General features: G+C 49.7%; 9 protein-coding genes across 9 annotated transcripts; 3 read left to right on the top strand and 6 right to left on the bottom strand.

The window, feature by feature from the left end:
- Positions 1-45: 45 nt before the first annotated feature.
- Positions 46-1,261, top strand: SNOG_14967 (hypothetical protein). The gene is made up of 3 exons (XM_001805080.1): positions 46-152; positions 294-622; positions 682-1,261. Exons 1-3 carry the CDS (start codon positions 131-133, stop codon positions 715-717), a joined length of 387 nt encoding a protein of 128 aa, XP_001805132.1. The 5' UTR covers positions 46-130; the 3' UTR covers positions 718-1,261.
- Positions 1,262-1,371: 110 nt separating this feature from the next.
- Positions 1,372-2,202, bottom strand: SNOG_14965 (hypothetical protein; the record flags this gene model as incomplete). The annotated part of the gene is made up of 1 exon (XM_001805079.1): positions 1,372-2,202. One exon carries the CDS (start codon positions 2,200-2,202, stop codon positions 1,372-1,374), a length of 831 nt encoding a protein of 276 aa, XP_001805131.1.
- A 376-nt stretch (positions 2,203-2,578) lies between these two features.
- Positions 2,579-3,394, top strand: SNOG_14964 (hypothetical protein; the record flags this gene model as incomplete). Its single annotated transcript, XM_001805078.1, has 1 exon — positions 2,579-3,394. One exon carries the CDS (start codon positions 2,579-2,581, stop codon positions 3,392-3,394), a length of 816 nt encoding a protein of 271 aa, XP_001805130.1.
- A 337-nt stretch (positions 3,395-3,731) lies between these two features.
- SNOG_14963 (hypothetical protein) lies at positions 3,732-5,796 on the bottom strand (the record flags this gene model as incomplete). The annotated part of the gene is made up of 3 exons (XM_001805077.1): positions 3,732-4,294; positions 4,319-5,452; positions 5,490-5,796. 3 exons carry the CDS (start codon positions 5,794-5,796, stop codon positions 3,732-3,734), a joined length of 2,004 nt encoding a protein of 667 aa, XP_001805129.1.
- Positions 5,797-7,186: 1,390 nt separating this feature from the next.
- SNOG_14962 (hypothetical protein) lies at positions 7,187-8,668 on the bottom strand (the record flags this gene model as incomplete). The annotated part of the gene is made up of 2 exons (XM_001805076.1): positions 7,187-8,615; positions 8,643-8,668. The coding sequence occupies 2 exons, from the start codon at positions 8,666-8,668 to the stop codon at positions 7,355-7,357; spliced, it is 1,287 nt and encodes a 428-aa protein (XP_001805128.1). The 3' UTR covers positions 7,187-7,354.
- A 384-nt stretch (positions 8,669-9,052) lies between these two features.
- SNOG_14961 (hypothetical protein) lies at positions 9,053-14,369 on the bottom strand (the record flags this gene model as incomplete). The annotated part of the gene is made up of 7 exons (XM_001805075.1): positions 9,053-9,599; positions 9,652-9,913; positions 10,001-13,044; positions 13,179-13,995; positions 14,042-14,109; positions 14,157-14,266; positions 14,292-14,369. 7 exons carry the CDS (start codon positions 14,367-14,369, stop codon positions 9,053-9,055), a joined length of 4,926 nt encoding a protein of 1,641 aa, XP_001805127.1.
- Positions 14,370-14,626: 257 nt separating this feature from the next.
- On the bottom strand, positions 14,627-15,852 carry SNOG_14959 (hypothetical protein; the record flags this gene model as incomplete). The annotated part of the gene is made up of 4 exons (XM_001805074.1): positions 14,627-15,044; positions 15,096-15,319; positions 15,377-15,670; positions 15,817-15,852. 4 exons carry the CDS (start codon positions 15,850-15,852, stop codon positions 14,702-14,704), a joined length of 897 nt encoding a protein of 298 aa, XP_001805126.1. The 3' UTR covers positions 14,627-14,701.
- A 608-nt stretch (positions 15,853-16,460) lies between these two features.
- Positions 16,461-17,135, top strand: SNOG_14958 (hypothetical protein; the record flags this gene model as incomplete). The annotated part of the gene is made up of 1 exon (XM_001805073.1): positions 16,461-17,135. The coding sequence occupies one exon, from the start codon at positions 16,461-16,463 to the stop codon at positions 17,133-17,135; it is 675 nt and encodes a 224-aa protein (XP_001805125.1).
- A 702-nt stretch (positions 17,136-17,837) lies between these two features.
- Positions 17,838-19,426, bottom strand: SNOG_14957 (hypothetical protein; the record flags this gene model as incomplete). The annotated part of the gene is made up of 3 exons (XM_001805072.1): positions 17,838-18,631; positions 18,747-18,973; positions 19,044-19,426. The coding sequence occupies 3 exons, from the start codon at positions 19,424-19,426 to the stop codon at positions 17,838-17,840; spliced, it is 1,404 nt and encodes a 467-aa protein (XP_001805124.1).
- Positions 19,427-21,756: the final 2,330 nt, after the last annotated feature.

Genomic DNA, 21,756 nt, shown 5'->3' with positions numbered 1-21,756 from the left:
GCACCCTACTTCGCCAGAGACTCAAACACGACCCGGTCACAGACACAAACAGCCTCTTGTCCATTCTCTCACACCCCACACTCGAAGCCCCCTACGATTGTGAAGTCCAAACCAGATACCCCTCCTCGCAATGTCAACCGTTGTTCCAGAAGGTAAGCTTCAGCCTTGCCCACGTTCGAGCTCCTGCAGCCGACCTCCTCTACCCACCCAACCTTCCGCGAAAGCTCTGTCCACAGCAACTCCGCCCAAACACCACCCCGACGTGCAAACGAGCTATCGCTAACGGCAGGCAGTCACCTGGGCGCAGCGCTCGTCCAGCAGCGACCCGGAGAAGAACTACGTCTACCTCACCATCGTCGCAGCCGATGTCCCAGAATCAGAACTGAAGCTCGACCTCAAGGAGACATCGCTGAGTTTCAAGGGCCCGTCAACGTCGAAGAAGGTCACATATGCCATCGACATCGACTTCTACGCCGAGATTGACCCCAAGGAGTCCAAGATCAGCCACAGTGGTCGCGATGTCTCTCTAGTACTGCGCAAGAAGGAGCTCAAGGAAGAGTACTGGCCCCGCCTGCTCAAGGACAGCAAGAAGGTCCACTACCTGAAGACCGACTTCGACAAGGTGAGTCTCAAACAGCACAAATTCTTTTCCTGGGAACCATGCAACTAACAAACGCAAAGTGGGTCGATGAGGATGAGCAGGACGAGGCACCATGAGGAGGACATGAACCAGATGAACCCCATGGGTGGTGCTGGCGGCGGCGCCGATGGTGGTTTCGGTGGGCATCGACTTCAGCAAGCTCGGCGGGAGCTGGTGGAGCAGGCGGCATGGGTGGAATGGCCGACATGATGAGCAGCATGGGAGGCATGGTGTGGTATATGGGAGGCATGCCCGGTATGGGTGGCATGCCCGGTATGGAAGGAGAGGATAGCGATGACGACGACGACATGCCTGAGCTCGAGAACGATGAGGACAGCAAGGACAAGACACCCACCACCGAGGCATCTGCGTCAGGCGACAAGCCCAAGATTGAGGAGGTGGCTTAGATGGACGTGACATGCACGGACAACGAGCATTCGGGTCTTGGGGCGAGGAATTTTAGTGTCCAGCGTTCTGGCATTCTAGGCGTCGGTGCTTGGTCAGGAGTTCCGATTCTTGAGCGGCATCCGAACAAGGCCACCTGAAAAGCTCTCGGCGCACTGGCACGCTGATGTAGGTGACGACGATATGTGAAAAACATTCATGAGTTCAATGATACACTTTGACGTGAACACGAGACTCAAAAGTACACAGGCATACTTGCACGGGTATCTGGAGCAGATTGTGTAAGCGTGCATCAAGACAACGCTTTGCAATGTCAAGAGAAGGCTTCACTTGCCCGCATTTTGATTGAAATTCATGCTGTAACCGCCACTGCTCTCGTCTTTTGTAAACTGGAAGTTCTCCGTACTCAGGCCAAACGGCTTCAGTATGCCATTCCCCAACTGCTTTAGCTTGCCCATCATTTCCGCCATCTCAGCCGTCTTCGCCTCGTCCAGCTCGGTAGGCAGTTTCCGCAGCGCAGCTATCACAGCCTTCATATGCAAGCTCGACAGCTGGTTCGGCGGCTTTGCTAGTGCTTGATAGTCTTCCAGCGATCCTTGTAACGATGCCCAGCCACCCACTTCATGTCGTGCTTTTGCGCGCCTCAGCAGAGCTTTTGTACGCAGCTTGTGGACGTCGTTTATGCTGTGACCAGTCCTCGCGAGTGCATCGAGCACGACTTCTGTGCTGTCGTCGATTTCGCCCACAACACCACCACCAACACCACCACCACCACTGCTAGGGTTGCCTTCTGCCTTGTCTGCGCTGTCTTTTGCTGGTGGTGGATCCAGTCTATCTAATGCTTCCAGTGCCTGTGTAGCGGATTCGACGGCTTGCTTCCATTCTTGGAGCTTCAAGTGGCATGCTGCAATGTTGGAGCGCAGGACTGCGATGTCGTACTCGAGATAGGCAGGGCAGACTGCAAGGGCTTTTTCGTAGCTTTGTATGGCACCATTGTACTCGCCGGTGGTGAAGGCTCTGTTGGCAGAGGCCTTTTCCGTATTGGATTCGGAAAGGAGCTGCGATTCTTCGTCTGGTGGGAAGATGTCTGGCGGGGCTGGCGGGGCTGGCGGGGCTGGCGAGGCTTGGGTAGCTTCTTCTGATGGCAGCGATGGCATTGTGAGTGACACACACGGGCAGGGTGCCGGAGCCGCTTCGCCGATTGCGTAGTTTTGGGTGCACCCAACTGTCGGCCAACAGATAACTTTCTGGGGTGACGTCGGTTGTGGCATCAGGTACCGGCGCTAAGGACAGCTAGTGATGGCCTAAGTTACGTGGGGTAGCAATTGACAGTTCAATGCGCTTCAACTTGACATTCTGTGAGCATCAATTGCGACCCCCACCAGCAGGAGACAGACATATCGGGTATTGCTCACACTAGAATATGGCTTCCTCCAAGTATGCTCGTGCTCCCTCTGTGCCACAGTGTATGCATGCATACTAACGCGTCAAAGCAATACCCCGCCGCCCCGCATTCGCGCCGCGCTTTTCGACATGGACGGCCTCTTGATCGACTCGGAAGACCTGTACACAATCTCCACAAACACCATACTTGAGCGTTATGGCAAGCCTCCAATTCCATGGTCTATCAAAGCACAACTGCAAGGCCGTCCCGGGCCACAAGCGGGCCAGATCTTCCACCAGTGGGCACAACTCCCCATCTCGCGCGACGAGTTCATGGTACAGCAGAGAGAGCTGCAAACAAAGCTTTTCCCCAGTACCAAGCCACTCCCAGGCGTCATGGAGCTCCTCGCGGGTCTAAAAAAGCGCGGCGTACACATGGCTTTGGCGACGAGCAGTCATGCCGCCAACTTCAAGCTGAAAAGCGCACATCTGAACGACCTGTTCAAGTATTTTGCACCAGAACATCAGGTGCTCGGCGATGACCCACGCATACCTGCTGGCCGTGGCAAGCCCGCGCCGGAAATTTACCTCCTCGCACTGTCGACCCTCAACAAGACGCTTGAGGCCCAGGGCCAGCCACCAATACAGCCCGAAGAGTGTCTAGTGTTTGAGGATAGTGTACCTGGTGTTGAGTCAGGCCGGAGAGCCGGCATGCAGGTCGTGTGGTGTCCGCATCCAGAGTTGCTGGTCGAGTACAAGGGTAGAGAACCGGCTGTGCTTGCGGGCTTGACTGGTGAGCACAAGGATGACGAGGAGCAACAATTGCAGAAGACGGAAGTCGAGGTGGCTCAGGGTAAGCGGAGTGTTGGCATGCCGGGTGAGATTGACGATGGGTGGGCAAGATTGTTGAAGAGCTTGGAAGACTTTCCTTATGATAGCTATGGCATGGACGAATCCAAGGCTTAGAGTGACAACCTCTATGTTCCCATGTGTCCTGTTAGACGGTCATGAAGATACACATACCTACTTCAACAAACTATAGTGAGGGTGCATTGATGCTCTGGAGGCAAGACTTCGAGTGTTTGTTTAGTCCGAGGGCATACACTTCAATTTAGGTACCCGTGGATCTGGTCAGATGGCTTACTGAACAATCAACAAGGAACAACATGATGAGATAAATTGAATGTTCCATGTCTCTCATCATTTCAAGCCCTCGCATGTGCGTTGAACGAGTGTGTTTACTATACGTATTCCCAACGCCGTATTTTTCATGTTTTGCTGCAAGCACAGAGGAGAGAGTGAATCAAGGGGAAGAAAACATGCCCCCTCCCTCTGTCGAACTGTGGCCATGCTTGCCACTATGATGCACCGTCGTACCAGCTGTTGACACTGTCCTCGTGAAAGACTTGCCTTCCCCTCCGCTGCGACCATGTGAATGATAATGGCTGGATGCGCTTTCTTCGAACCTCTCCATCTCTCTACACTTCTCCTCATACTTGGTAACATATTCGTCTCTCTCCCGATCAGCGGCGTGTCGAGCAGAAATGGCACGCTCCTTCTGCTCACGCGCCTCACGCAACAATGTGCGCAAACTCTCAATTTCGAACTCGAGCTCCCCACTGTTGTCATGATATTCAGTGATGGTCTCGGTGACTTCCTCATACTTATGTTTCCAGTCGTTCAGGTCTTTGTAAGCGCGGTCACGAGCTTCAGTCAAGGTACGGATCTCCGCTTGGAAAATGACAAGCTTGTCCTTGAGGTCGCTGATCTCGCGCGTGAAGTGACCATGTTTGGTACGGCCGTCTTCGCCCTCGCGAACAAGGACCTTATTGCGTTCCGCTGCAACGATGTCAGCGACAGTGTCACGTATGATAGAGGTTTAGTCCTTACTGAGAGTGTGGATTTCTGATCTGGCTTCGGTGGCAGTCAGCTCCGCTCTTTTTAACGTCTCTTCGAGGGCGCTGACCCGTCGGTGACCATCTGCAACCTTCCTGCGTTCATCTTGAACATCTTCCTTGAGTTGGTCGCGCTCGATGATAGTTAGACGGAGCTCTTCGCGAGATCCCTCGATGGAGTTGCGGAGTTCGGTGTGCTCTAGTTCAAACTCCCGGAGCTTTTCTTTGGTGGCAATAACCTCTCTCTTGATATGTTCATACTTGAGGTTGACTTCAGCGTGACGTGAATCAGCCTCCTCCCAGCCGATTGACTTGGCCTTGACCTCGCGGCGCAGATTTTCGATAGTAAGAGCTTGGTCATCACGCTCAGTCTCAATGATGCGTAGGTTTTCCTTGACTTTGGTGTGTTCGCGCTGAGTTCGGTCATGGCGTTCAGTCAACTCGATCAGGTCGCGAGAGACTTCCTCAGCCCTAACTATGGCCCGTTTGAGCTCTTCTTGAAGACGGTCCTTCTCGTGGAGATGCTCGTCCCTCTCCAGTTCCCACATCTTGATTCGGTCTGTAAGAGATAAGATCTCTTTACGAGAGGTCTCCAATTTAACAGTGGTCTCAGCGGACTTGCTCTTGAGGTCGGTATGCTCGCGCAACAGCATACGCAGATCACCACGATGCCTTTCAGAGTCATGGCTTGCCTGATTCCGATCGTCTTCAGCGACCTTGAGTTTGGCTGTAAGAGCCTGGAGTTCAACACTGATCCTGCTATAATCACTGCCAGACCGTGACACTCTTGTCCGAAGCTCGGTGAGCTCAGCACGTGTACTTTCCAGATCGTGGTCTCGGTCGACAACCTTCTTCTTCTGTTCGGATACCGCAGTAAAAGCCGCGGAAAGCTCGAGAAGAAGTTTCTCGACTTGCCTCTTTCTCTCAACCAATTCGTGTCCGTGGTGATGGTACTCGCTCTGTGATCGCTCGAGCGTCTCGGTCACCTCATCTACTTGAATCATGAGATCTTCACGCTCGCGAGCCAAAGCTTCACGCTCAGAGGTGATGCGAGCCCATGAGTCTTTAAGTGAAGAAGCTTCACGCGACGCGGTTGACATGAGGTCCATCAAAGCAAAGAACTTGCCCTCTGCTTGGGAGCTACACGTATGTTACCAAGGGCTTACTTAAAGAGCTGAGGACGACTTGCGTAAGTTCAGAAGACATCTTATTGCGATGAGACTGGAGGAACGAGTTGGAGCGACGAGACGCCGAACTGACTTGTCGGCTGGAGCGACGCGTAAGGGACGAGTTCATGTTGCTTGAAGATGAATGTTGGTGTCCCAGCAAGGGAGGAAAATCGAGAGATGGAGGAATCTGGGTTGGGGTTGATGGTTCAGACAAGAATTCGCGCTCGAAGCCACCAGCCTTGATCTTCATCAGCGTGAGCTTCTCTGGCGTGATATGGTTTGCGATAGACGAATTATCTGTCATGCTTGTAGTGTCAGAATTGAATAGAAGAGGGTTCGTGACAAGAGTCTTTAGGCTTAAGGTGGTAAGCAGTTGCCCGTACTTATAGGATTTTGGTTAACAACTGGTCAACAGGGGTGTCAATGCAAGATAACAGAGTTCCCGGATCAAGCTGCGATATTATCCTAAATCTAGAAGAAGACGTATATACGCTGATGGCTTATGCCTTAGGCTGTCCAATGCGAGTGTAGCTTCAAGACGACATCGCCCTCTCCGATCTCCCACAGTCGAGATAGTAGATCGCTAAGGAGGGACATCGTTTACGAAGACGAACTATGCATATGCAGAACCCCCTCCTCATCTGGTCGGCGATGTTATTGCAGTAGCGAGCCGCATGGATTGATCAGCTTGTGAGACCCACAGATCTTTCAGCTTGCGAGACCAACAGATCTTTCAGCCTGCGAGACCGCAGACCATGCAAGCTACTAGATTGCGTATTCGACCAATTCGAGTGTAGGTGTGCCTTGCTGAAGCGCAGGCATTGACGATCCCTATATCCTAGGAAGCACGGTGTACCTATGGTGTAGTTGCTCTCGCTTGTGACGACTTAGTAGGTCGAACGAGGGCATATTCCCATGGCACGCACGTACCTCTCATGCAGACAAAGTGGGTCGAGTGTTCCAATCGAGAAGCGGCGCAAGGATAGGCAGTTCACCACGCCAGAAGCGGGTCGACGCTTTATATGCAGGATCGACAGATCGACCATTCCTGGCTGGCGGCACTGTACTGTGGGTCCTGCCTGTGTCAACCAGATCAACTAAGCGGCAGCATCGAGAGAGCTACATAACTCCGCATCAGCCTGCAGGTTAAGTGGCAAGGTGTGAAGCACCGGCGACCCCGCGGTCTGGTGCTTACGAAGACCTCTCCTGGGTATAGCAAGACAGTCAGTGCCAACACGAGCGTAATAGCTCCCCCTAGGTGTTTGTGTATGTTTCGCGTATGGAAAAAGGTGTTTGTGTCTGTTTCGCGTATGGAAAAGTATCTCGGGGCCTAAATTAGAGCTTGAGTTGATGTTGTGGCCGAGTGATGTGCACCTGGAGGTCGGAAGCGATCCAATTGCACATGATGTTTAGCGAAGGGGATCACGGAAGGAGCGGCTCACCCCGCTAGCTGATCGCCAAGATAGTATGCCAAATTAGACTGTCAACATAGCTCGGAATCGACTTGCGTCGCATATTTCTATACTTTCTCCTGCAGACGTCAGCCCTCGTGCGATGATCGGGCTGCTGCTCCGAATCTGGATTGCAGGCGTGATTTGGCGAGCCTGATCATCCAGCCTTACTATATTTCCTGTCTCGTCGTCCTAGAAGACATGTAAAGATGCTTTGTATTAGGCGAGATGAAGAAGCTCCATATTAAACAAGGAATTATTTTGATTCTGAACAGAGCGCTGAGCTATACAGTCGTATCTATGTATTCGCGTAGCGAATCACATACAGCTATATAGTCAGGTCACAGCTGGGGGTATCCATCGCCACCATACGACGCCTCGAAAACAGACATTGCAAACACACAAATTCCATCAAAGTCTCCCCATGCCAATCCTGGGCCCGAAATCCCCTCTGTTATACCTACTCAAATCACAGCCAGCTTTTTTGAATCTCTTCATCTCCCAACACTTCTTGGCCTCGAAGTCTTGGCCCGCCAGCCTCTTCTTGACCTCGAGCTTGCTCGTGCCGTCATGTATCAAACCCGTGTCATGCAAGACTTCCGAGTCATCCCAGGTGTAAGACAGCTCGCGGATCAAAGGATGTGTCTGATTGTTCAGTTGTATGGCCGAGAAGGGATTTTGGTGCGAAAATTTGAGAAGTTCGGGTGTGTTGGTCGATGCGGGTTGAATAGGTGCAGGGATAGCAGATGTGGGGAGTCGTAGATCAAAGGACTGGGAAGTGTGTATGGTGCGCTTGGAGAGGACATCGATGAACGGGTGCGAATCATTGCGAGTTTCTGGCCCTGGACTTGCCGTGGTTGTTGCATATATTCTTTTTGAAGGCGTATTGAGCATGCCATCATCAAGGCCCTTGATGCCAAAGACATTGCTGGCCTGAGCTGTTGCACGCTTAGCCGTGTTGTCTGGTCCAGGAATCCAGTCGCTCTCGGGATCGCTCTCCAGCTCTTGTGTGTCATCCCTTCGTCGGGTGTTCTCTTCGTCCTCGGTCACGGGTTGCGGCACCTTGGATGTCGTTGGAGTGGCTCTGATGCGCTCCTTGCCCTTGGCTCCTTGAAATTTTGGCTCCGTCTGGACTGGTCCTGCTTCCAGAGGTGCATCGTCACCTCGCATCTGCGCTTCTCTCACTTCCGCAGCAATGTTGCTAGGCACGGCAGCGTGGATCTCCGTCATCAGCTTCGCGCGCCTGCAGAAACCATCCCAGTCCTCACTCGCGAGCTTTCCTGCCGCTTCATTGAGTGCACTTGCTGGATTTGGCTGAATCAACAGGCAACTGATGGTGACCAGGACATCTCTCAGCTTCAATGCACTACTCCAATCGCGCTTCAGAGTCTCGACGCAGACAGCACCTGTGGCTTCATCGATGTTGGGATGCCATAGTCGCGTGCGAAATTGCGCTGTCGGGGGAGCAGTCGGGTAGGTAGGCGGGATGTCGAGGTGCAAGCGCCAGACGCCATTCTGATAGGGAGTGCCGACGGGCCCGGCGAGGAGAATGTCGAGAGAGGTCAGTTCCGAGGAGTCGTAGGACGGCGCAAAGAGATAGTTCGGCGGGAGTGCAGCCGTGTGCAGGGAGCCGTGGTCGGCGGCGAGGCGGCGCAGCGATTTGGAGTTCTGGGTGGATTGTCAGCAAGCGACGATGAACGACAAAGCGTCGAGTGTGCGCACCATGGCAATGGTCCCGCGTGACGCAGGAAATGGCTACATGTGAGATAGCAAACAGTTGGCACGGGTACACAGGCGCAGAGTGCTGGTGCTGGGGGCAGAGTCCGAATCGCTGGCAAGCGGAACTTGTCTGGTCGTCTCACGTCTCTTTCAACTGGCAACAACACGGGCATCACGGTCGCCCCACTCATCGTTCGCGCTAGTCCTAGCGTGTCCGTTTCGCGAAGTGGAGAGATTACACATGCATATTCCATGTACAACCGACCCTGGTCAAGCGTCTTGTCATTAAAGCATAGTATACCGACTCTTGATTGCGCCCATTCCTTGAGAGATGCGGTGCTGTGCGTCCAACCTTGAACGCCTTGCTGAACCATGCCTGAACCAATATATTTACAGTACATCCATTTCTTCTGCTGCCTCCACAAATGGAAATTGTCCGCTCTCAATCGCAGCAACGCGGTCCAATTCAGCCTGATATTCCTTCCTCAGGCTGTCCAATGTCACGATTTGTCTCTTGAGAAGCTTCTTGCCTTGCCCAATACCCCACTGCGGCGGTCCTGCGCCTTCCACTCTTTGATCTGCGAGAATATATGCGTCCTCCTTGCCCACGGACGACAGCGTGTTGATTATCATTAGGTAGCACTGTGCCAGTGAGTCGTCCGCGGGATCTCGATGCTTAGACGACGTTGTCTTGAGACGCTGCAGGCGTTCGTGCATAATGGATGCAGCGCCGCGGAAGTTGTTACGCGCTATGCGGAACGAGTAAAGGATTTGATGGTAAGGTGGCCCAGAAGTCAGGTTGAGGGTCTTCTGGCAGAGTGACGACAGCGTGTCGTCGACTTCGTCGGCCAGACCTACGAATGGAAACTTGAGTAATTGCATTGCTTGCTGCTGCGAGACCATGGAGGTGATGAGTGTCTGCAGAGACGAGTGTTTTCTGCGCATGCGTTAGTGAGACCGAATCGCTATACACGAACACATGAACCTACAAGGCTGCATCACTGTGCCGCGACATCGACAAGTAAGCGTCGTCGTATCTTAATGTCTGGATGGAAGCTGTGAACAGCCGTTGCAAGAGGTCAGTCTTCAGCTCCTGTTCTTCCTGGCCGGTCAACGACCTCAGACCAAGACGAGCAAAGTCAGCAACATAAGAGTATGCTTTCACCTGCTCAAAGAGACCGACAACATGACTATAGTAGCTTGCCAGGCCTTCAGAGAAAGAGTTGCGTTCTGCTTCTAGCACTAGGCCAACTGAGTCCGTATCTTCAACGCTAAAATGTCCTAGAGCTGTTGGGGTTAGTCAGGAAGAACTCCAAGACTTTATTTGGTCCCACTTACCAAGGTGGTATGCAGCCTTGCGGAAGCAAATGGCAGCTTGTTGATTCTCGCCTTGGGCGATATATAACCGACCTTTTAGATACGTGGCCCAGTTGCCTTCAGGCAAAAATTTCGAAAAGTCCATCGCTAGACCATACTCCTTCTGGAACAGGAGAATACCCATCGTATCCTCAACGACAGAATCGTAGTTTCCGTCCTTGAAGACCGATGTTAGCCATCCTCTACTCCATTGCGTGAGCAAATTTGTCTTCGCTTCGTTATGCAAGGGTACGTCAAAAGCGCGCTCGCCATAGATACCCTCAAGAACAGTTTGTGTCAGAGGGAGCTTCTTGCTGATCTTCAGCGTCTCGCTGAGTGTGCGATTGAGAGTTTCTGAGGCAGGTCCGGTAGCGGTTTGGTGTGCCCACACCGTACTGGCCAACCACGAGACAGTCATGCAGTCTTTGTATTGTATAAGAAGTTCCATGAACACTTCTGAAGCATCAAAATCTTCTGGTGTCTCCCCTTCCAGCTCAAAAAACATGACCAGCACGAGCACGAGAAGGTCTAGCAAGATGTTGTGGTCTGTCTCCAATGTATCTTGTGAGACTTGAAGAAGAGCTTTGAGTCCGAAGCGCGTAATTTGTTTTCGCGTATTTACTCTTCCTTGGTCCTTGTAGCCCAGGGTTTGGATAGCTCGGAGGAAGGTCTCGGTTGTTATGTCCTTCACTTCAGTGCCAAGTTCCTCGACAAGCAGCGATAAATCTTCATCTGAAACGTGCTGTATCAGCTCGCTATGACTCTCGACAAGTTCCATGCGGTCGATGACTGTAAGTGACCGGCTCTGAAGGAGATCCATCTCAATCTGGCGCTGCAGCTCTTGCTGGACATATAATGGCAATCTCCTTCGGAAAGAAGATGCAGCGTTGAGTAATCGCAGTACATCGCGCGTCTCGCTTCTGCTCAAAGCTTTGCGAAGAGGAGTGCTGGTCTGATGCGACGACGCCAGGGCTACGGCGTTGAGCGCAGATATTTCGGCATCACTGCAGCTTCGAATCGCGGAGAGATGATCACTCAGCAACAACCATGGAGTGCCGGTTTGCTGGTCGTACGCAAGAGATAGAGATTCGCCCCTCCGCTTGTGCAAGTCCTTTACAAGCCCGTAGAAGGCTTGCCACTGTTGTGCAACGGCCTCTTCAAAACGATTCAGATCTTTGTTGCCACCTTGCGTATGACTGGCGAGAGCTGTAATAGTGCTGCATATGCGCTCCTTCAGACTACCTTTGGCTGTCTTCGTAGTCTGTATCCGATCAAGGTCCCGCCTAAGTATGAGTAAAGCGGTCTCTAATGTAGCAATGCTGAATCGGCCGGGATAGAGGAGAAAGTCCAGCCACTGCTGAAATATGTCTACTTCGCCAAGTGCAATATCGAGACCTTGTTCGCTGGGGTTGGCTGGGTTACTCTTAAGACTATCGAGTGTCAAGAGTCCAGCATCGACCGATTCCCAGTCATTCTTCCATGACGCGGTCAGCGTGTCGGCATCATCGCTAGGGTCAAACTTCAGTGAGTAGATGCGGCTACTTGGGCCGGACCTTGCACGGATCCAGAGCTCCGTTCCCCTCCATCCAGCTGGTCCGGGGACGATATGAAATTCCTCCAAGGTCCACACTGTTGTGTCCATGAGCTCGTCAATTGGTGGAATAAGCTCAGCATCTTCACAGACATCGTACAGGCCATGCTGTGCATCGTCTGCGTCCCTAACTCCCCACAATTTGAACTGATGTTGCTTAGGTGAGTACGTCAAGAGGAAGTACTGTGCGCCACCCAGCCCACTAGCAGGTCCGTCTGGTGGACCTGGGATAACTGCCATTAAAGTTGACTGAGAGGGTCCGATGAAGTAAGAGCTGCCACTTTTTTCCAGTGCGCGATCAGTTTGCCCCAAAAGGTCCATGTGTGCGCCTAATTTGCCCGATACCACATTCCAAGCTCGTATGGTGTGATCTAAGCAGACCGAGAGTATGTGTTGCCTGTCTGGAGACATCGTCACTGCGGCGGCGGCTGATATTGCGAGATCTGCACCCTCGAAACGAACTGTAGGCTGTGCTTTCCAGGACAAAAGTCCGCGGACCGACCAATTGCTATGCTGATATCGTGAGCCGTCCCACGCCTTGGTGTCTTTGTCCCAGTGTATGCGACATATTGCGCCGTCGTCGAGGGCCACAAGCAGTTCGTCAACATTGACTGCAACAAGTCTGTACGGGATGCGCCCGCTGAATAACGTAGGCTCTGACCTCTTGCACCACCCTTCTATATCCTGCTCCGAGGCTGCAGGATTGACGAAGAAGTCGCGAGGTATGGTCAGGACGTATAGGTCGTTTGCGGTGGTGATGCCAAAGATGATGAGGGCGTCACGATCAGCGGACTCTGCAAGGGCTATACAAAATGGCCGGATCGGTGATGGGAATTGGAGCACAAGGGTGAGGTTTGCCTCGAACCGATCACCGGCATTGTGGTCTAGGTCGACCGACTGCAGCTCGATGGCCCTTCTGTTATCCAAGACGCGCCAAAGCAAGCTGCGCGGGTATGCATGGTGTTGCCGGAAGTAGATTGACCCATCTGTGGCCAGATGCCGTCTTGTATATGCGTCTTCGTCCTGGTCTGCGTAGCGCTCGGGGGGCACAGTGCGCTTCGCTGCGGTGCGAGAACCGAACGTCGTGAGGGAGCTTGCGGGCAGCGTAAACACAATTGTCGATCCAGGGAACGCGGGCTCGATGTTCAGTCGCGCCTCTCGATAGAGGCATGAACCTCCATTCTTGGCCATCCTACTCGCATGCGCAAGCTCAGAGGAGGGCAGTTCGTGTGAGGTATCAGCGGGGTGGTGGAGGGTGGCTGTTGTTGTCGCGCAAGTGGCCCTCACAAAAACAGCAGTCGCGACAGGTGCAGCTAGTAAGTGCACGGACCAGGCAGGCGATGAGCTCCAACTGCATACGTAGTAGTAGATAAACGTATTCTGATCCCCTTCAGGGTTCACTTTGGAGGAGGTCTCCTTGGCAATGGTCATATTACTATCAAGGCAGCGGTCATGTATTTGCGTCAATATCCAGCCCAACACCAGCCTGCAGCAACCACAACTCCATACAATGCAAATCCCGCTATAATACACTAACACTGCGCGCGGGATACAGCATCAAGCCCTTACCTGTTGTTCCTCTCCTCTAGGTCCTTCTCCTTCGGGTCGCCGATGCCGTCTTCATTGATTGCAAATAGACAATCACTCTCCGGCAGGCACGGGCTGTCGTAGATCTTGCATACTCGCGTCTCGCCCCTACCCTTCCTCAAGCTCAGGCGAGTCGTACTGGCATGTGCAATGATGTTACCGCCGATGGGTTTCTTTGGGTCCGGATTGAACATGGCACTTGGTCCACCATCGACTTGCGCTACGACCTGGTTGGTGATGACGACTGCGATACCGAACTCATCCGCGAGGCGCTGCAGTGTACGCATGAACTTGGCCAAATGAGTTTGTCGACTCGACAGTTCACCACGACCTGCGAAGTCAGTGCGGTACAACGAAGTGGCCGAGTCTACAATGAGAAGTGAGAAGCGAGTCTCAGTCATCATCTGCGCAGCTTGGTTGAGAAGCTCCAGCTGATGGTCCGAGTTGTATGCGCGCGCGTAAGCGACGTTGTCAAGGACCTCTTCACCAGACAGTCCAAAACGATTAGCGACAGCAAGACAGCGGACCGGTCGAAAGGTGCCCTCGGTATCAATGTATAGACATTTGCCCTCGCCGCCACCCATATCGAAAGGCAACTGGCATGTTACGGCCAGGGTGTGACAGATCTGGCTCTTGCCAGTTCTGAACTCGCCGAATATCTCAGTGATCGAGCCTGTCTCAATACCTCCTGCGAGCAGAGTGTCCAGTTGTTTTGAGCCTGTGGTGATAGAGATGAGTTCGCTTCGCCGTTGGTGCATCTCCGTCGCGGTCGTGAAGCCCATCGGCACAAGTTTGGACGCTGGCATCTTTAGTAACTTGACCGAATAGAATTACGAGCAGCGCACCTTCAGCAAGTAACTTGGACGCTTTCTGCTCTGATATTCCCTTGATCTGCTCCAGCGCTTTTCGTGGCCTGCAATGTGTGAGCGGCAGCACTCTCCAGAATGGTTCCACACTCACGTATAGGCAATCGACTCAACAGTATTGTAGCCGCCTTCCACGACTAATTTGATGTCGCGAGCTGTCAACCCATTGACGCCCTGAACCATGGTCAGTGTATGTCCAGGCACCTGTTCTACCTCGCTCCATGCGTACCTCCAGCGCCGAGACCGGTGTTGGTGCGCCAGGTGCGCCCATTGTGCTGTCGTCATATTGCTCTTCCTCGGCGCTCATGATGAATGTCTAATGTGTGGACAAGAGGGGTGTGGGTTGTATGGCAGAACGCGTAAGTGCGCGCGCTTTCTATTCTGAAGGGTGGCGAAGGTTGCTAGCCCGCCACGCGGCGCGGTCTTAGCGCCGACGCGCTATCACCTGACCGTCACACATCCGAGCTATTTGAACCTTGGAAGCTAACCTTAGAACGTTCGAAGTGGAATGCGCACAACAGGGCGTGGAGAATGAAAGCGTGCAGTCAATTTGAACATCGGTGGTTGTTCATGTCAGGTTACAATTTTAATTTCGGGTTACTACGTGCTACCCCATTCAAGCTAGAAGTAGGAGAATGCCTACTCGTCATCACCAAAGAAGACCTTGATCGGCAGCCATGAGTCGCCGCAGACCTTGAAGCGCTCGGGTAGCGAATCAATTTCCTTCATCTCTTCGGCTGTCAACTCCCAGCCGTCGAGCTGGAAGTTGCCCTGAATTCGTGAAGCAGTAACCGACTTGGGGATGACTGAGCTACCTCTCTGCAGCCCCCACATAAGAAGGACCTGCTGGACTGATTTACCCTTGTTTTCAGCAAGCTTCTTGAGCTTCTCGTTCTTGTACAAGGGGGAGTCGGTCGAGCCGAGACAAGAGTAGGCGGTGGCGTGAATGCCCTTCTGCTTGCAGTAGTCAAGGAGCTTAGGGCTGGGATGGGTTAGTCAATCCATGTATCTACAGCGGGACATGCTGTCTTACGAAGGGTTGTTCGGGTGAAGCTCGATCTGGTTGACTGCAGGTGTGGTTTTGAAGCGCGAATCTGCAAACAGCTTCTCAAGATTCTTGACAGCAAAGTTGGAGACGCCAATGTTCTTGACACGACCAGATTCGGGGAGCTTCTGGAGCTCAGCCCAGGTGTCGAGGAAGTCCCAGTCGGGCAAGTGTTTCTTGAGGTCCTCGGGATCAGTGGAAGATGGCCAGTGCTGTGCACATGTGTCAGCAATGAGTTTCTCATCTAGATATATGCTTCGCAGACTCACCATCAGGTACAGATCAACGTAATCTACACCTAGAGACTCCAGAGAGCTGTTTATGCCCTCTTCCACGCGCTTGTGCCATGGGTTGTCAAGCTTGGTGGTGATCCAAATCTGCTCGCGAGGAATGCCAGAATCCTTGATACCCTCGCCGACCTCCTTCTCATTGCCATACGCAAGAGCTGTATCGATATGACGGTAGCCAGCCTGGATTGCAGCCTTCACAGCTTCACGAACCTCACCTGGCTTTGATTGCCATGTTCCAAGACCGATCGCTGGAATCTTTGCACCGGTGTTGAGCTAATCACAGTCAGCTTCATGCTCCCACATGCTGCAAGCTGTCTTTCTGTTGGTGCATTGCTAGTCTTCTCAGAACGATTCTACCACGCCGGTACAATTCTGATACCGATGCGATGCGAAGCAGTTGCGCTGCAGGTCGGACGTACTGTGAAGCTCTCCTGTGTCCAATTTTTTGGTGTCATATTTGCTGGAGGTTGATAGTCGTTTATCAGAATTTAAATTGTAAAAACAAAGAGTGAACTTACACTTTAAACTATGGAAATGTTTTTGAAAAGCGTATTGTTATGCAATAATGCTACGTCAGAGGCCCTCGCATCTAACCCACCGCGGGGCAACAACAGTACCTTGATACCACCGGGTGATCTCAGTCGCGAGCTTTCCACCAATCCTCTTTCACACAGGCCGCATTTCCAACGAGGTGGGTCTGTCGGCCACACTCACTAAGTCAAATGGAGCAGTCGGAACAGCTGCCCTTTTGCCCGTCTCTAAGCCGCCCAACGGTCCGCAATTGTCCCCAATAGCAGAATTCGCAGAACAGGCGTACTCGGAAATATGGGCAACTTGCGTGAACTGATCTGCATAATTGCGTGTGCCGCCTCACTCAGCCTTTAACAACTACTTGGAAGGCTCCCGACGTGAGGATTAGGTACCGACAGGATAAACTTCGGAGAAGAGCCGGCAAGTGGCGTGTCGGCTCCACTCTTCCCAACATAATTTCCAACCACAACGACCCGACGTATCATCCAGTCTATCAGTCCACTTCCCTTTGTCTTAAGCCGCATGAGTCGCAATGTCATCAGGCTTTGTGAGTGGCGGAACTGTAGACAATCCGACAGAGCGAGACGATGAATGGCGACGAGCCCAAGCCGAGCTCGAGGCTGCTCGCAAAGCAAAAGCAGATCTGACAGCGCAGCACGATGGAAAAAGTCTATTTGAAGTACTTCAAGAGAACAAGGATAAGAAGCAGGCCGAATTTGAGGAGAGAGCTCGGTACAAACTCCACGTGAGTCTGAACGACGAAGAAGCCGATTACCTGGACTCCATCGAGGAAAAAAGAAGGAAGGAGGAGGCTAAAGTGAAAAGGGAGACTCAGGAAAAACTCGAAGCATTTCGTAGGCAGCAAGAAGAAGAAACAACAACAGCTTTGGAGGCCGATAATCCGGATGTTCCTCAAGAACAAGTACAATGGGCTGCTGCCGGGCGCAAAAGGAAGAAGGGTCCAGAGAATGGACTCTTGAAGGGTGTGAAGCTGAGGAAGACAAGCTCTAACCCAGAGGAAAGCATAAAACCCGACCATACGCTCGTGGCAAACCATGAGATAGCACCGTCCACAAACGTAGCCGTAGATTTACGTGTTGCTACTAGCAAAAGCGCTACTACACCTCGCGATGCAGACTCGACCAGTGCTTTGTCTCTCGGCCTTGGATACACCTCTTCTGAAGACGACGATGACAATGAGAGCTAAAGAAGTATAAACCTTTGACAGATGTGGCTATCGACAGCCGCTGCCAACTATATCCTCCACCATTACACAGGACCATCAGATTGGCAACGCGAACTGTTGTAGGCACTCGATTTATAATGGCAAGAGACTCTAGAGCCGTATGAATAATGGCTCGAACCATCACGGGTCCTGGTGTTCAGGCGGTGGGACCTCGGACGGCCAGCCCCTAGAAACATTAGCCCGGAGCCCAGGGAAATCAACTGACCGGGGGCCATGGAGGAGACCTACAATCATGACAACGGTGACGCAGCAGAGGAAGGATATCTACGATTTCCCAAGACATCCACGCTACTAGAGAGGGAGACCACAATCATCAAGACGACCATCCAGGAAGTGCCGAAGGGTCCATAACCACGGTGTTGAGGGTTTCTACGGCCACTTTGATCACGAAGTAGTAGTTGCCAATGCCATGAGAAACCACGATCACCCGAACAATCACGCAGAATGTTCCGGTTCCGAGAGTTTCTAAGTGTCTCTTTGACCACTATGCAACGATTGAATCCCGCTATCACGAAGATGAGAGCACAGTTTGTACCGGTTTTGGGGGCGTCATGGAATAATTATTGATAGTCAATAACAAATGCAGAGGAGAATTTGGTTTCAAGGTGCTATATATCGATGTGTATTCTTGTGTGTGCTATAAGCGCTGCAATTGATTCATGATCATTCCCACTTTAGCGCACCAAACGTCATTGCTTTGTTCCCAATGTCGTGGATCGCCAGTACATTTCTCAGAAAGTTGGCTCCGAGGATATACGGCAGCTCGCCACCCCAGGGCGGAGTTGGCGGTTCTTGGAAGCCCATTACACAGATCTGCTTCTGCGAGTCTACTACGCCAAAAGTGCCGTCGACCAGAACATCTGATAAGGCAAAGGGAAGGTCAGTCCCATTAATGCGAATAGCGACATAAGGTGTCGTAGCATTGCACGAAACCTCCCATTGCCCGTTATCTTGGCTGAAGAAAGCTGGAGGGCTGAAGGCTGCGGCGATTGTGTCTACAAGGGCCTTCGGGAGTCTGGAGAGTGCGGTACCGGTGTCTACGATCGTGAATCTTTCTTGACTGTCGCCGTAATGGGTGCCGACGGAGGTACCTGGTGCCCAGGCAACAAATTCTCCATTGACAGTGAATCCGTCAGGTCGAACAACATAATGAACATACTCATTCTCTAGTTGAAAATGATCGAATGTCTCCTTAAGGATTGGCGTGGTAGCGTATACACCCGTGAGCGGCAACGACGATGACGATGGCGCGCCTCCTATCGTAAGAAATCCAACGGCTGATAGGTCCGGATCGGTTTTACCCCTCTTGCCTAGGACAACCGAGAATATGGGTTTTGCGACCAAGCCTTGTTCGAAGGCGGTTTCCAGCCATGGTTTGACAAATATGGCCTTTTTTCCGCCGTCTTGGGACGGATCCACGCCCTCGTAGATGGCGGTGGTGGCACCGAGTCCCCAGCCTAGTCACTATCGTCAACAAACACCCAAGCAAAAAGCATAACCAAGCGACACAAACTGCCATCCGGGATGCTCGCCGACTACGGTGTCCAAAAGCAGACAACATGCTTTACGTACCAATAAGCCCACTAGTCAGATTGCCTGCGCTCACCCAATGGGTCCTGTTGACAAGCGACATCTTCTGATTCTTGACGGTCACACCTCCGAGGCCGACGGATTCGAGACCCACGTTACCAGTCGCGAATTCCCCCCCGCCATATGTCACGTTAAAGTTTTGGTCCGGGATTTGGCCACCGGAAAAGCTTTTGAGGCCATATTTTGGAAATCCACAAGTGGACTGAGATCTATAATGAGGAACGTTCATGATCAGGTTCAAAGTACCACGTAAGAGTTAGGTAGGGCATTTAGACTCACTGTTGCTTGCCAACCTTGTCTACACACACAAAATCGGCCTCTGGTACCCAAAAACTGCTGCTTCCAGTGTCAAACAAAAGCTGAAGCGTCTCTGTACCGATGATCACGTCAATCGCATAGTTCGCTCCGGCCGCGATTGTACGAAATGGTGCGCCACCCTGGCGTTTTGCGAGTTGTGTACCAGCAACATGATTAGAATGCAGTTTGAGGGGAACCTTGGATCCTACTACAGGTATACCACGCGCTAGGAGTGACAGAGCATGGTTGCTGGATAAGACAGCCGCATCGCGAGGCGAGAGTGGATGGGTTGGCGAGCTGGATGCAAATGTAAAGAGAGATGCAAGCGCAGCAAAAGCTACTTGCTGGTTTTTGCGCACCTGCATTGTTGAATTTGACGACGGCTCAAAGTGGGATGGAATTGAGTTTTGGGAGGCAAGGAGAGCGGAGAAGAGAACGAATTAATATATTTAGAAACGGTCCGTGTGTGGTATCGAATGGTGATCTTACTGCAGATGAGCACCACCGACGAAATACCGAAATTCGCGTCGTAATGCCGAAAATTTTCCCTACTAGAACAAATACAGAAACAAAGGGGATGTAGAGATAGCAGAGAGGAGAAGAAGAAGAAGAAGAAGAATAAGAGGCCTTGTAGAGCTAGATAGGAGCAGCATATAGTGCTGAGTATAGTCCTAGAATAACGATAGTAGGAATAAGAATAAATTGCGTAGTAGAACTAAGAATTGCATAACATAGGCTATCTTTATGCAAAGTAATAACGCACTCTATAGATTTGCTACTACTATAGGTTTGCTGCTACTCTTTGCTAAGCCTTAACTAATATACCTACTAACGTATCTTATAGGTTCGTGCATTACATAAGTTTATGCATTACTTTTACTAAGCTTCTACTAAACTCTACTTTCTTATATAATGCCTTAATAATAAAATTAAATAGAACCTTCTAAAGAACGTTAGATATAGCTTATACTAGAGTAGCAAATAAGTATAGATTAGATATTAGGATAATACTAGAGAGTTATAGCTAGAAGCAAGTAATAATAAGGATAACTAATAGAATTATCGTAAAGAATAGATAAATTGCTACTATTAAGAAGCAATTCTCTCTCTACTCTATATACTAGCTCTCTAGTAGCTATACTAGGCCTGCTTAGAATACTAAAGGCATTCTTAGTGCTAGAGTGCTAATATTATTTTTCTTATTAGGTATGCTTATCTTAAGCAAATATATCTAATATAAAAAAGCGTTTAGTAAGCTAGAATAAGCTATAATAGCTTATTTAAGGCCTAAAGCACGCATTAAAGCTCTATAGATTATTTCTAAAACTTATAATTTTAAGAGACTTGCTTAGCTAAGCTTAGCGCGCTAAGTAATAATAAGTAAGTAGTATATAGACTTATAATACTAGTTAAGCTTAGCCTAACTCTTAACCTAGTTCTATATTCTCTTAGTTTCTTTTAGATAAGAATTTTTAGTTCTCTCTATAGAGATTTTAGCCTCTATTTAGGCTAGAATACTCTATTATACTCTATTATAGCGCTAATAAATATAAAGTATTCTATAATAACTACTACATCTCTTAATCTAGCTTTATTAAGCTTCTCTGCTTCTATTTTACGCTATTCTAGGCTAGAATACCTCTAAATTAGTTAATATAATATAGTTTATAAGTAACTTAGCTATCTAAGTAATCTAGCTATCTTATCTTACTAAAATAGCTGCGTAGCAATAATATATAATATCTTAATAATACTAAGCTTAAAAGACTTATACTAAAGAAGATATATAGCTTACTATCTCTAATATTTAATTAAAGTAGATTTAAAGTAAATAACGTGCTATAGCTATTTATAATATCTTTTAAAGTACTATCTAAGACTATTATATAAAGTACCTCTCTTAATATAACTAGAAGCTAAAAGTAAAGCGCTTTATAAAACTAGAAGAGAAGATAATTATAAAGCATATATTTAAGTATTCTATATATAGTTTACTTATCTTAAAGATAGATATATAAGATATAGCTAATAGACTACTTAGAAAGCGCGCTAGTAAGCTTATTAGTAAGAACTAGATTAATAACTTTATTAAGCGTACTTCTAAGCTATAAATATACTAGAGCTATCTATATAATTGCTAGTAAGCTACTTATAAGAACTTAGTAATTATCTAGCTTTAGTTTATACTAGTTTAAAGTATAAAGAAGAAGTATAAAGTTATAGATAAGAATATATATAACTTTAATAAGTCTAGCTTCTTAATAAGTAAGATATTCTCTTAGCTTATAGTAATAAGTTTAGAGAAGCTTAGAAAAGTAAAGAAGCTCTAGCTTAGTAATTATAAGTAAGTTATACTAGTATAAAGCATTAATATAATAGAGAAGATAATCTTATTCTTCTTTATCTTTATAAGTAAAGTTCTTATCTTAAACTAGTTCTATAATCTTTTATATAACTAGATTATCTAAGTTAGCTCTACTAGAGTAGCAAATAGGTATAGGTTAGAATATAGTTAAGTATTATATAATATAAACTCTAAATTAACTTAACCTATATCTAAACTTTCTAGCTAGAATAGGTATAAGTTAGGTTATAGTATAGATATTTAAGTTATAGTTAAGTATATTATATAATAAGAGTGAAGTTAAAGTTAAGTATTTATATAAGCAAAAATTTAATAAATTTTTTTTTTATT

The sequence above is a fragment of the Parastagonospora nodorum genome (genome assembly GCF_000146915.1).
Source record: "Parastagonospora nodorum SN15 chromosome Unknown scaffold_35, whole genome shotgun sequence".
Classification (NCBI taxonomy): Eukaryota; Fungi; Ascomycota; class Dothideomycetes; order Pleosporales; family Phaeosphaeriaceae; genus Parastagonospora; species Parastagonospora nodorum.
This window is presented reverse-complemented; position numbering and strand designations above follow the sequence as displayed.

Excerpts from the sequence above, each read along its gene's own strand:
- SNOG_14967 (XM_001805080.1), top strand. The coding sequence starts at position 131 with ATGTCAACCGTTGTTCCAGAAG. Across the intron at positions 153-293 it reads GTCAACCGTTGTTCCAGAAG|TCACCTGGGCGCAGCGCTCG; the intron begins GTAAGCTTCAGC and ends AACGGCAGGCAG. Across the intron at positions 623-681 it reads TGAAGACCGACTTCGACAAG|TGGGTCGATGAGGATGAGCA; the intron begins GTGAGTCTCAAA and ends ACAAACGCAAAG.